The sequence below is a fragment of the Cydia strobilella genome, chromosome 6 (genome assembly GCF_947568885.1).
Source record: "Cydia strobilella chromosome 6, ilCydStro3.1, whole genome shotgun sequence".
Classification (NCBI taxonomy): Eukaryota; Metazoa; Arthropoda; class Insecta; order Lepidoptera; family Tortricidae; genus Cydia; species Cydia strobilella.
The window spans coordinates 11,167,565-11,181,271 of record NC_086046.1 but is presented as its reverse complement, the minus strand read 5'-3'; the positions used below and the strand labels follow the sequence as shown (position 1 = coordinate 11,181,271).

The window sequence follows — 13,707 nt, the reverse complement described above, 5'->3', positions numbered from 1 at the left end:
ATTTTAATGTCTATGTTCGGAACCAAAGAGTATAGTAAAGGCTGGCGTCCATTAGTCGAATCGCGTCGAATCGAGCCACGTTGAATCGAGTCGCATTTTTTCCGTGTGCGTTCATCACAGACGAATCGAAGCGAGTCGAAGTCACGGGCGCCTGTGCTGAGGTCGTGCTTGTACAGTTTGTCGATGATGGATAGTTCGGACGAAGAAATGCTATTGTTTCAAATTCTTTTTGTAGAAGAAGAGTGCGAGAGAACAAGAAAGCGACGAGTGCACAAACATTCCTCCCATACATTGATTCTACGCTGCTCATCATGATACCCACTATCTTCATGGTCGTACAGTTCACGATATTTTTGGACAAGAGAAATTAATAATTCTTCGTTCATTTTGAACCTAGATCCGAAAGTACCTAAACTCAAAAACGAAACCACCCGTCATCACTTATCCGCTACCCCGCGTCCACTGAGGCGCGAGGCACGCCGAGTCGAGTCGAAACGCGTAGCCGCAGAAATTCGCCTGACGAGCAATGCGCGCGGTAGATTCGAATCGGCGCGCAGCGGCTCTTCGTCAATGGACGCACTTGCATAGAAAATATAGGAGGCGAATTATTGCGATTCGATTCGATTCGCCTTGGCGAGTCTAGTGGACGCCAGGCTTAAGTATATCGGACCACGCTAAGTTTTCATTTTTCATGCCAAGCCCGGTCAAACCAAATTGGCAGTAAATAAGAACCAAAAAAACTATACTCATCCTTTTTTTTGGGTGCTAGTACTAGTGTAAGACGAAGATAGTATGTTTATCTCTGTCTATGTTTGAAATGAAACAGTCCTTTGACACTATATGTATGCATTCTTACTACCAAGTTTGTGCAAAGTTACCTAGTTAGTTAGTAGAGGGACCAGTTGAAGAGATTACACAACAAGAGGTCAAAGCAGCTATCTCTAAAATGAAAAATAGGAAAGCAGCAGGACCCGATGAAATCCCATCAGAGCTTTGGAAACACCTAGGGGAGGCCGGTTTAGAATGGTTGACAAATCTATTTAACATAATCCTAGTGAGTGGTAAAATACCAGATATGTGGAGATCGAGCAATCTGATACTTATTTATAAAAACAAAGGAGATGTTGCTGACTGTGGAAATTACAGAGGTATTAAGTTGACTTCACACACCCTAAAAATTTGGGAGAGCGTCCTTGTCACACGAATAACCCAAATCACCCCAAATCAGTGCGGATTCACTAGCGGAGTGGGTACAACAGACGCCATACACGCCGTAAAAATACTCCTGGAAAAGTACAAAATTTGCAAAAAGGACCTCCATATTGTATTTATAGACATAGAGAAGGCCTTCGATCGCGTACCACGAAAACTTATCTGGCAGGCGCTTCGAGCTCAATGTGTCCCAGAACTCTACACGGAACTGCTAAAAGATCTGTACCACAACATTACAACCAGTGTCGTCAGCCCAGCAGGAAGAAGTGAACGCTTTGAGGTCAAAGTGGGTGTCCATCAAGGTTCTCACATTATTCAACCTAGTGATGAACTACATCACGAAAGACATCCAGAAACCAGCACCGAGGTCAATTCTGTACGCGGACGATATAGCCTTGATAGCAGAAACCCTAGAAGAAGTGCAACAGGATCTCACTACCTGGCAGGATTCCTTAGAGCAACGAGGGCTAAAAGTCAGCACACAAAAAACCGAATATTTGTACTACAATTTCTCTGGTACCAGCACAAAAGATACTCCATGTCCTTCCATCTCAGATGCGCCACTCAAGAGAGTCGAAGAGTTTAAATATCTAGGCTCCATAATTGCACCAACAGCCAGCACGGAGAAAGATATTCTAAACAGGATCAAGACAGGCTGGCTCAAATGGAGATCACTTACTGGCGTTTTATGTGACCCACGTGTGCCTGTAAAAATAAAAGGAAATGTGAATAAAAGAGCAGTGAGACCCGCTCTGTACTAGCGGTTACGGCGATATTTGCATCGAAAGCTGCACTTGATGCAGATAGCAAGCCGCTTTGTCCAGTTATACTAGGGACCAATACGAATGATTTCATCCGAGGAAACACAAATTTCATCCACTAGAATTCAAGATGGCCGACCTTTTCCAAAATGGCGGCTGCAAAATTAAAAAAATTGTAGACTCAAAACGGCTTCACCGATTTTATTGATTGATACATCAATCAATTCGTTTTGACACCTGTAATCGGAAAAAATATACCATTTAAGAAATTAAAAATGGCGGCCGAATATTAAGAAAATTGTGATATTTTAATTTTTTTTCATTCTAATGAAAATAACAACTAAATATTCTATGATATGGTCACATATTCATTAATTTAAATGAAACCTGATAATATTAGATACAAAATAAAATAAATCGCTTGACAATCCGTTAAGTAGTTTTTGAACTATACGCATTTCAAAAAGCGCGCGACTGCCGGCCGCGGCGGAAGTAGCGATACGCGGACGGAAACGGAGCGAAAGAATGAATGCTAGACAGTTTGTACGATGAACTTCTTCACTCATTTTAGCATTCGCTTTTAGAGAAGTTTTATTTTGTATCTAATATTATCAGGTTTCATTTAAAGTAATGAATATGTGACCATATCATAGAATATTTAGTTGTTATTTTCAGTAGAAGGAAAAAAAAACATAATTTTCTTAATAATCGGCCGCCATCTGTAATTTCTTAAATGGTATATTTTTTTCCCGATTACAGGTGTCAATACGAATTGATTGATATATCTATCACTAAAATAGGTGAAGCCGTTTTGTTTCTACAATTTTTTAAATTTTTGCAGCCGCCATTTTGGAAAAGGTCCGCCATCTTGAATTCTAGTGGATGAAATTTGTGTTTCCTCGGATGAAATCATTCAGATTGGTCCCTAGTATCACTGGGCAAAGCGGCTTGCTTTCTGCATAAAGTGCAGTTTCATTTTGCTAACCGTATAGCTATGCTGGCCGACACGAAAAGTGGACGAACAGAAAATGCACGTTACAGAAATGAAAATGCTTCGCTGGTCTGGGGGAGTCACGTGTTTAGATAAAATAAGGAACGAATAAATAAATAAATAAATATTATAGGACATTCTTACACAGATTGACTAAGTCCCACGGTAAGCCCAAGGAGGCTTGTGTTATGGGTACTCAGACAACGATATATATAATATATAAATACTTAAATACATAGAAAACACCCATGACTCAGGAGCAAATATCTGTGTTCATCACACAAATAAATGCCCTTACCGGGATTCGAACCCAGGACCATCGGCTTCACATGCAGGGTCACTACCCACTAGGCCAGACCGGTCGTCAAAAAAAACCAGAACGTGTGAACTGTTTCACATACATAGGCGGAACTTTCGAGGTTGCTAGTATTCCAGACAAAATGAGAGAAGGCCGTCTGCGTTGGTATGGCCATGTTATGAGACGCGAAGATGACCACATCACCAAAAGAGAACTTGCCATAGAAGAGGGTAAACGAGGCCCGGGACGACGACCAGCAACCTGGACACAAACCATTCAAAACGACCTGAAAGCTAAATGCAGTACCGGAGACAACCCACAACCGTGTGATGTGGCGCAAAAATTCTAGGAGGGCTGACCCCAAGTAAAATGGGATAAAGGCCAGGACCAAGAAGAAGTTTGTGCAAAGTTAGCGTGTTCAGTCTTAATAGATTGAACGAATTCGATTGATCGATCAAGAGGCGCAATCAAGAGTATGCCTTTAGAACGTGGTTAGAAACACTCGAAACCTAAATGCACTTTTTTCATACAAAATGTTCGATCAGGCGCACACGTTCTGTATTTTTCTGAACGGGAAAAATACCTGACGTTCGTTCCGATCCCGAACGGAAAAAAACCTAATGACGTCATCCCGAATACCTGGCTAGCCGCCATGCAGACGTTCGGTTTTCAGGAATCAGGGGGCCTACCGCGAACCACGTTCGACGTGTTACCTCGCCGTCACACTTACGTACGAATTTACAAGTGAGACAGAGAGGCAACACGTCAGGAATACAGGGCTATAATCGCGAAAATCGAAGTTCGCCAATTGCGGGCATCTTTCTTTGTCACTCTTATTACATTGGAGTAAAAGAGAAAGATTTTCGCGGTAGCCCCGCAGATTCGAATTCCGTAAGCATAGCGCACACATTCGATTATCTGCGTTAAGATTTTAACCTTTAGCGCAAACATACGGAATTTTCGTTCGGTTTCCGTACGGGATGACAGGTGCAAGCGAGACAGCACTATGTATGTGTATAGCGACGTCCCGTTCACACCTGTCATTCCGTACGGAAACCGAATGAAAAAATCCGTCCGTGTGCGGAGAGTCAAACAAAATATACGTAGGCACTGTATTCGGGATGACGTCATTCGGTTTTTTCCGTTCTAACCACCTTAACGTGCGGCTGCGATTCGGAACGAACGTCAGGTATTTTTCCCGTTCAGGAAAATACAGAACGTGTGTGCATGGACGAATATTTTGTATGAAAAAAGTGCATTCAGGTTTCCGAATCTGTATTCCCAAATTTCCCAATGAGGGCTAACGCGTATGAATTCGCCGCTAGGAGCGCTAGTGTAGATGGTGGTCTTTTCCATAGTTCGAAATGTCAAATGTCACTTGTCACTTTAATGACTGATAGCTTTTCTATAGTCTTTTGGACCACCATCAACAGAGGCGCCAACTGTGAGCAAAAAATCGATAGCCCTCATTCGGATGCCTGATCAGAAAACCAAACGTCTGCGGCCAGCCTTAATATCCGTAACACACTACCGCACCGCACCAAGGTCGCGGTGCGGTGCAGTAGTGTGTTACGGATACTACACTGAACGATCTCTAGACACTTAAGTATTTTTGAATTTACTATTAGATTTTACACTACATACGGTGCGTCATTACGACACCCTGTGCTATAATTAGCATATTACGTAACTACGTCAAAAAATTTAAGGGCCATGTGTAGATACTGTTGCGATTTTCGCACTTATATCGTAATAGTACATTTGTGACACAAGTGTGCTACGTTGGTACACGATGCGATATCGTGCGCGCGAGCTGTAAGCGAGCGCGCAATAAGAAAGCCGATGTGTGTAATGACCAATACACACGCGTTTCATACGACGTTTTTCAACACACTTGCGAGGAAAAAAATAAACTTTTACATTTATTAAAATTTTAATTGTTAAAAGTATAAAATCTGTTATACTACCTGCCGCTGGCGGGCCGGCAGGGCTCCGGCAGGCGGTCGGCGGGGCGCCGGCGCCCGCCAGTCCGTGTTGTAAAATCTACTCGACAAATTTAAGAAGGCTCCGTTTCCATACATATTATTAGCAATCAGTTACCTTCTTAAGTCAGTCGGCTGTCGGATTATCATTCATTACCTAACAAGTTCTATAATATAATGAAAAAGCACACGTTTTTAATATCTAGGATTAGGAATGAGCCTAAAAGCCGTTTAATAACTTGCATGTTACGACTTACGAGCAAGTGTGTTGAAAATAACTATTAGGTTTGTGCATATGAGAACTGTCACGACACTGCTATTTACATCTTCCAAATGTAAAATTGGACTTGACTGGCCATGCTGCATGATCTTAGTCAACGATCGTTATGGTATGATCATATCCGGCACGAAGGACCACGCTAATCGCTATGGTCCTTCGAAGTTCGAACCGGATATGGTCATACTGGGAATATTTTTGATTTTTCCTGGTGCTCACCTTAAAGTGAAATGCACGTTTTTAGTTCTTCTTGACTTCGAGTTGCATGAAGAACTAAAAATTTACTTTTTACCTATTATGTAGTAGTGTGTAGTAGTTTAGATTTCTGGTTCATTATACTTACGTAGGTATCTATTTACTTTCCTAAAATGTTGGATTAAGCTGATCTTTATGTCGTTTTATGTCCATCACACTGTACCCGGCCATAATTCCTGCAAGCAAAACCCATGAACTAATTGATTTCGATTGTCTAGCTATTAAAACTATTCATCGCATGACAGTACAATCCATGACCGATATAATGAAGCAAGTCAAGCAAGAACAAAACTACATCCCTATAGGTTCCGTATTATAAAAATAAATAAAATACCTACCTAGTCACTATATACTTGGAAAATTCTGAATAAAGGGGTCCGTATAATATAAATGTAAAAGAGTAAGAGGGTCTACCGCGAACACCGAAGTTGGCAAATAGGGTATTTGACTGTATTCAAAATAAATTATTTCACACCATGCATGAAATAAAGCACCAGATAATTATTAGAAAAAATAGGTAGCCGTTATTTATAAATACAAGTTCTATTTAATAAATCGGATAGCAATATAAAAAGTAGGTGAGTTGACCGTGACGTCATTGTGTAATGTTTCATATATATTCCATATTAACAAATCGTTTTGACAGGTATAAAAAGAAACTGATTTGACTAGTAACAGAATACCCTATTGCGGGCATCTTTCTCTTTTACTCAAATTAACTAATTAGTGACAGAGAAGGATGCCCGCAATTTGCGAACTTCGGTGTCCGCGGTAGGCCCCTTGCCCCTTGCCTCTTTATCACTCTTGCATATTCGAGCGATAATTCGCGGTAATTAAATAACACGGAGCTTGGTCGATTTCCGACTGAAACTACAATTACTGTTCATATGACAGTTTTATCCCCAGGAGAAGATTTTCTGCACTTTTGAATGGCGAAAAATCAGTAATATCCCAGTTTATAACCGAAGTTGAATGAATCACACGCGTGTTCAGCGAACAGACCCCTAAAAGCTTCGGTAATCAGGTTCATATATCAAGATCCATATCTATTAAATTATCGTATTTGTTCCAAAACAACATGTAACAGGCAAGTTAGTATTGATGGTTCAGTTATTTGTGATGGATGTTAGTCTTAAATCTCAAGTTATACATTTAGTGGTTCCAGGAAACAATTTACGAAAAAAAAATCATGTAAAATGCAAGAGTATTTAAAAATGGCATTTGTTTATAGTTGTTGCTTTTGGTTTTCTTTACGGTTGGGAGGCATTTTGATCGGTGTAATTTCTTTAGTAAGTAATTCAATTTTTTTTACGCCTCTCAATCAAATTTATGACATAATAAGCATAGTTAGACAGCGCAATATGGGCCTACGAGCCTACAAGTCGTTTTAGCACCTGTAGGCCAAGCACATGATTGGCGCGACAGTATCTCGCCGCGAGATAGACTATCCGTCTTTTTCTAACTGTATTAATTAAAGAGGGAGGGGTAGTCTATCTCGCGGCGAGATACTGTCGCGCCAATCATGTGCTAGCCCGGCTGAGAAGTCACATTGTTGCCGACCTTTTAGTACAAGGATGGTAATGATTTCAGACTGGTAATAGGTAGAGGTGCGAGAGATTAGCGACCCTAGTTTACTATTTCACTTATTGTGTCGTAAAAAAACAGGAGTTTTTAAAGGGTCGTCAACACTGACGTGATAGTCCTCTAATCCTCTTGATGTTGTAAACGTCGATGGCCTACGTTAAGCCCGGAACCGCTTACAATTAGGCGGGCTGTATGCTTATTTGCTACCGGCGTGGTATTAAGATTATTAAGATATAATAACCGAACTTTGAACTTTAACTCTTAGTTTGCAACTGTATCTACTGTAAACGGGAACTACAAGTTTCAACCCAGGTAGCAAAATGACGTCAGCGACGTCATAATGACGGCATTATTACGTCATAATGACGTCGCTGACGTCATAATGACGTATAAATGCTACTGGGGAAGATTCGTTTACGTAGGTATTATACATACAATAACAATGTAACTATTGATTGTGTTGTTAATTGTATGTACAGTCACGCTCCGTGATTGTTGCGCCATTTAGGGTTCTAAAGGGTTCTAAATCAAGTATTGAACAACTAATTTAGCTAGGACCCTAAATGGCTCAACAATCACGGAGCGTAACTGTACGTTAACGAATCTGGCATAGAACAAGAAAACTATCGATCATAAGAGGTCAAAGATAGATATAACTCCGTAATAGATGGATACAGTCTAAGGAAAAAACGTGCCTCGAAAATCAAGAAAATTTGATTCTCATTCAGAGGGCGCTACTAGTTTTGGCCTACAGTCGTATAGATGGCGTTGACGGTTTCGTTTGTTATTTAACAATTTTAACGCATATCAGTGAAAGAACATGGGTCAAAAACATAAAATAATTAATGCAAATAAAAAAAATCATTTATCTATATTTAAATACATTCTATCGTATTTTTATAAATCTTCATTTTTAGTTTTAAAGTGTGTCGACAGATGGCAGTGAATTTACAGGGGTTACAAAATTTACTACGACAGTACCGCTCTAGTATAAGTTACTCTATGTAAGAGGTAAATAAATAATAGTATAATTTGGCTATACAGGTGCAGGCCTTGATAGTATTGATCGGGTGCGGCCTGGCCTACACGCACCCCGACCAAGCGAAGGATGACATCGCGATGTGGACTCACAACATCATATTAATTTATACAAACGATTATATAGATGATATTTTGACACGTGAAGTATATTTTATTATTTTTATGCATAATAACGTCTTAACTACCTACACCTTAAATACCGTCGATGTACCTACTCATGACGCCTTACATTACATACAATGAATTTATATTTATGTCCCACAATAGTTACATAATATAAGCCTTAGTAGTATTTAATATATGTGAAAACTAAAAAAAGGCGCCGTTTGCAGGTACCTGTGTACAATTTACAAAACCCCATACCTATAATAAATTATTGGACATTAACATCATCTTTTTATGTTTAATTTTTATGAACATAAAACATTTTAAAGTGGTTTTAATCACACTTTTTCTAAGTACATAATGAGCCTACAAAGTTACAAACTCTATATTTCTGACATGGTTCCGATACGCTTATCAGAATACTAATTTATTACTTACTTACCTACATAGTAGAGGGGCTTTGCTAAGTTTCTTATTACCTATCACTTCTCGTTTCCAGATTTCAACCGGTATGTCACTTTCGGGATAACAGTCACGTGCTTGTATATTGTGACATGTATCTTATTCATTTACGGGGCATATACGGTAAGGATATTAAAATGAGCACGCTAGAATAACAAAGTAAAAATATCAAGAATTTTAAAGATTGCATGGTAAAAAACGTCTGGGCTATAACCGCGAAAATCGAAGTTCGTAAATTTCGAGCAACTATCTCTGTCACTCTAATTCCGCCTTAATTGGATTAAAAGAGAAAGATGCCCGATATTTGCGAACTTCGGTGTTCGCACTTCGCAGCAGGCCTTCTGATATTAATGTGAATAGACGTAACGTTTTTAATTTTACGTTGACAGTTCCAAAACATACTCCTTATTGGATTCATCCTGGCGGAGCTAATCCGGCTGCTATTTTTGTCAGTCCTGGTGGCCACGGGGTTACTGGTTCTCAAGCAGAACACTATGGACATAGGACTTCTCATCGGCGCTAGTGTCGCCGGCGGTTTTCTTCTTTGTAAGTATTTGTTTCTCTTGTAAAAGGACTTTCAAATAGAGGAGACCGGGGATGAAAGTAACAATTTTAAGTACCTATCCCTATTTTTTTTAGATACTTTCGAGTGGCTAGTGAAGATTTCTACATAAAATATTATGCTAAGATACAGACGCCTTATTCTTCACAATGTAATTACCAATCAGTTTTATACAAAAACGGCCAGAGGGAATTATAAAATGTATTACCAGGTGAAAAGTTCATATTTCAAAAACGCGTATCATCCAGTTTCATTTTCTGTCTTTTAGTGGGAATGTTTTACCTGTGGGTGTGCGCACTTAATTTGCCGGTGCTGATAAATGAGATGGAACGTGACGAGCAGGCAGCGACCATCGCGAAACTACGGCAGGTTCTTGAGATGACCAACTCCAACCAAGTGAGGGCTGCTCAGGGGCTGGACGACCACATCCCGCTACCGCTGGCCAACGACAAGAACCGCGGACCGATATACACAGTGCCGCGGAAAAAAGGAAATGAATTCGTCTCGAGGATTCCTGTATCGTTTTATTCGAATGTGAATTGAAATGTCTGACAAAAAACTTTTTTAATTGCAAGCTTTATACTAGATAGCCTCTAGCAAATTCATAAAAACTACCTACCTACCTGTATATTACTAAACTAGTCGTGATTCTTTATTAGTACCTAAAATCTGTTAGCATTTTTCTTAACACTGATTTAAACTTTCACGATTTTTACTCATATTTATCTTTAGCTGTAACAACAATATTTTAAGTATTTCTAGCAGCTAGTAAATACTACGACTGACAAACTCCATACAACGCTGCGTTCCTCATCATAATTGCAGGTATTGGCTGTCTGTGGGTCTGCAATCCCTGATTCCCTCGCCATGCGGGAAAAATGACCACTTTAATGGGACGACACTTTCATAGGCACTATTTGGTCTATTTGTGAACTATCAACTATCAGATACCTAATTAATCCCATTCCCGCCTGGGTGGCGCCACAGTCGTGCACAGATTGAATAGGTACGGCTAAAATGCCATCTCCATCCAGAGGGTGCAGAAAAGTTTAAAGTAGATGGCGCTATTTAGTCAAATAAGTTTTAAATTATTAAGCTTTTATTGTAACCCGCTAGCGTGGGGACTATAACCCAATCCCTCTCGTGCATGAGAGGAGGCCTGTGCCCAGCAGTGGGACGTATATAAAGCTGACATATTATTATTATTATTATGTTATTTGTAATTTATGGTGCCTGCGACAACAACCAAGCAAGTCCAAATTATGAATCATATCGAAATCAAATTATGAATTATCAGTAAAGTAAAAGTTTTCATACGCAATTAGGCATAAGGCTAAAATAGTGTTACCTAATACGATGACGAAGAACGAGTCGTCGTATGAGAATCAACTTTGATTACTTAATTTATTAATCTCGGGTCCAATTGCGAAGTAAAACTTTTAAGTCTTGTAACATTTGATTAGATTGTCAAGTGAAACTAAAAAAAAACATTGTAAAAATAACTGTTTACTTCCTTGAACAGGCACAAAATAAATGATATCCAAAATACTTCAAACATAAATTTCGACCTGATAATTGAGCCCTCTTCCTCGGGCGCTTTTCAGACGGACATTGACGTAGGGGAGGCCTGTCCCACCGGCGGTGATGCTTTCCATCGCGCCGGTCGTTCGGTCCAAGTCTCTCGCTATTATCCCCTGCAACAAATATAACAATAGCTAGTAAACTATAGTTAACAGTTGAACAGGATTTTTAAATATAAATAAGTATTAACACCATTAACAGTCAAACTCTTAACTTGTTAATAAAGTTACTATGTCATAAAAAAATATTTGTTTAAATTTGAACTTTAATAGCTGTCAATTGAGTTATTGCTGCGTATGCGGTAAAGGGTTAACTGTTAACTACCGGTAGACCTTATGTCTTGGCAGTAAGATTTACGAATTATCAGTTAGCAGTTTGGACGATTCTAGGTATTCAAAAGGAAACCCAAAAATGATAGGTTATACCTGGGTCTGGTCGCCAAAAGTTGTAGGTCCGTCCATACATATATACAGGGCGTCCCAAGACTAAGCGACATGAAGGGAAAGTACGTTAAATATCGTAGATAGGATATTTTGCTAAAAGAAGAAAATGTCATTTTTAAAAGTTAGTAATACTGCATTCAAAGATTTTCTAATAAAAATGACTTGCTTTGTCTGGGAATCGAACCGACTTAGATGTAAAAAAGTAACCCGTATTTTTATGATGCCAATCGAAAGAATGGACAAAAAATAATAATTCTTCTTAAGTGACATAATAGTATCTTAAAAGAAAGGAATTGACTTGGAACGAAATGGGCGTGGCCTGGACCAAAAGGAGCGTGACAAACATGGGCGTGGCACAAAGGGGCGTGGCTTGGCGGTGTGGCCCCTGTGCGCTGGAACTCTATTTACCCTACTACGGTCAAAAATAAATTTAAAGAAGCTGAAAAAGCACTAGTTTGCGAAAACCAACTTTCCGCACGCTAAACAGCTATGTAAAGTAGCACTTTATGAGCAACTGTATTAAAAAAAATATTTTGTGCTTTTCAGTGGGTTGATTTTTTGAAGGCCGTTCCCTGTTTTAAAAAAAGAAATGAAATTAAGTTATTTTCGTCTTTTTTCTCTCAATTTCTCTTTTTCTTTTTAGTGATAGTGTTTTTAGGGTTACGTACCCAAAGGGTAAACACGGGACCCTAGTACTAAACCACTGTCCTTCTGTCTGTCTGTCACCAGCCTGTATCCGTGATAGCTAACTTGTTTCACAGATGATGTATTTCTGTTGCCGCTATAACAACAAATAATAAAAAATTAATTTGTACGGAACCCTCGATGACTCGGTGAGCGAGTCCAACTCGCACTTGTCCGGTTTTACATTTAATTTTTTTATTCTTTTTTTATTTATTTTATTTTTTACTTTTTAGTGATAGGTACAAAAAGCAACAATCCTAACTGTACTGTACTGTACATCGGTGGGCCTTATTACAAAAGGTATAAGGTCCACCGATGTACAGTTAACAGTGTGGCTGTGGGCGATGTGAGGTACTTCATTTATTTCAGATTTTGGGCTTAAATATTAATTTTGGGCTAGTACTTACTAGTGTTGGCGATGGCCAACCTCGATGATAATCGCGACGAAACTGACGTTTCGGTGCTAAGCGGTTTGTAAATATGTAGTTAGGTATAGGTATTATGTTTCGTCGTATTAAAATTAAACATTAGGTCGTGGGTTAAAATTATGTATATATTAGATATCTGGCCAGATAGATTCAGATTTGTAAAGAAACAGTTAACTTTCAAAAGACTCGACAAGATACGAGTAAAGGCATGTAAATGATAGACCTTACTTTCACTTCACTCCCACTCTAAACACAAAATTTCATCTAAATTGGTTTCAGCAAATCAAATTTGACGATATACCGATAGCAGCGCCACCTACCGGGTCCAATTGGTTTTTCAAACGATCCACGTGTCCTAAAAACCTTCTCCAGAATGTAACATACACTTTACTGAAAACCGTATCAAAATCGGTTCAGCCAAAGCCAAACGCGAGATAATCGCGAACAAACATACATACAAATATACAACAACACAACACGAACAAGTCTAACCCTCGACCGGGTGTCCCAGTAAGCGTGGGAGGCACGAGTGAAAAGAAAACAATAGCGAACAACTTTAGGCGCATTTTTAATGTCAATCCTCGTCTACAAATAAATACAGCCGAGGTGGGCAATGTGGAGACCGTCATGGGCGATAGTACCATAAAGTTTACAGCTAAGGACGTGGAGTTAGTTATGAAACAGATGGTCAGGGGTAAATCGCCAGGCCATGACGGTCTCAGCATTGAACATCTCAAATATGCCGCGCATTCTTGCTATGTTCTTTACACTTTGCTTAAGACACGCTTACCTGCCCGAGCAACTTACAAGAACAATAGTAGTTCCACTGGTGAAAAATAAAACGGGTGACTTGTCAGATCCAGGGAACTATAGACCAATCTCACTTGCAACAGTAGTGGCGAAAGTACTTGATAGTTTGCTTAATGCACAACTTTGTAAGCAAATAGAGTTGCATGATGCTCAATTCGGGTTTAGGCCAGGTCTGTCAACGGAAAGCGCTATATTGTGCCTTAAGCAAGCTGTCAGGTACTATGGGGACAG

The 13,707-nt window shown here is 39.5% G+C and overlaps 1 protein-coding gene across 1 annotated transcript; it reads left to right on the top strand.

Annotated features, from left to right (window-relative positions):
- The first annotated feature begins 6,982 nt into the window (after positions 1 to 6,982).
- Positions 6,983 to 10,168, top strand: LOC134742550 (uncharacterized). Its single transcript, XM_063675766.1, has 5 exons — positions 6,983 to 7,065; positions 8,405 to 8,540; positions 9,006 to 9,091; positions 9,358 to 9,514; positions 9,799 to 10,168. Exons 1-5 carry the CDS (start codon positions 6,991 to 6,993, stop codon positions 10,071 to 10,073), a joined length of 729 nt encoding a protein of 242 aa, XP_063531836.1. The 5' UTR covers positions 6,983 to 6,990; the 3' UTR covers positions 10,074 to 10,168.
- The last annotated feature ends 3,539 nt before the right edge of the window (positions 10,169 to 13,707 follow it).

Bases quoted from the DNA above. Each gene is read 5' to 3' on its own strand.
- LOC134742550 (XM_063675766.1), top strand. From the start codon at position 6,991: ATGGCATTTGTTTATAGTTGTTGCTTTTGGTTTTCTTTACGGTTGGGA. The intron at 7,066-8,404 runs GTAAGTAATTCA...TTGGCTATACAG, and splicing joins TGATCGGTGTAATTTCTTTA to GTGCAGGCCTTGATAGTATT. The intron at 9,092-9,357 runs GTAAGGATATTA...TTACGTTGACAG, and splicing joins TCATTTACGGGGCATATACG to TTCCAAAACATACTCCTTAT.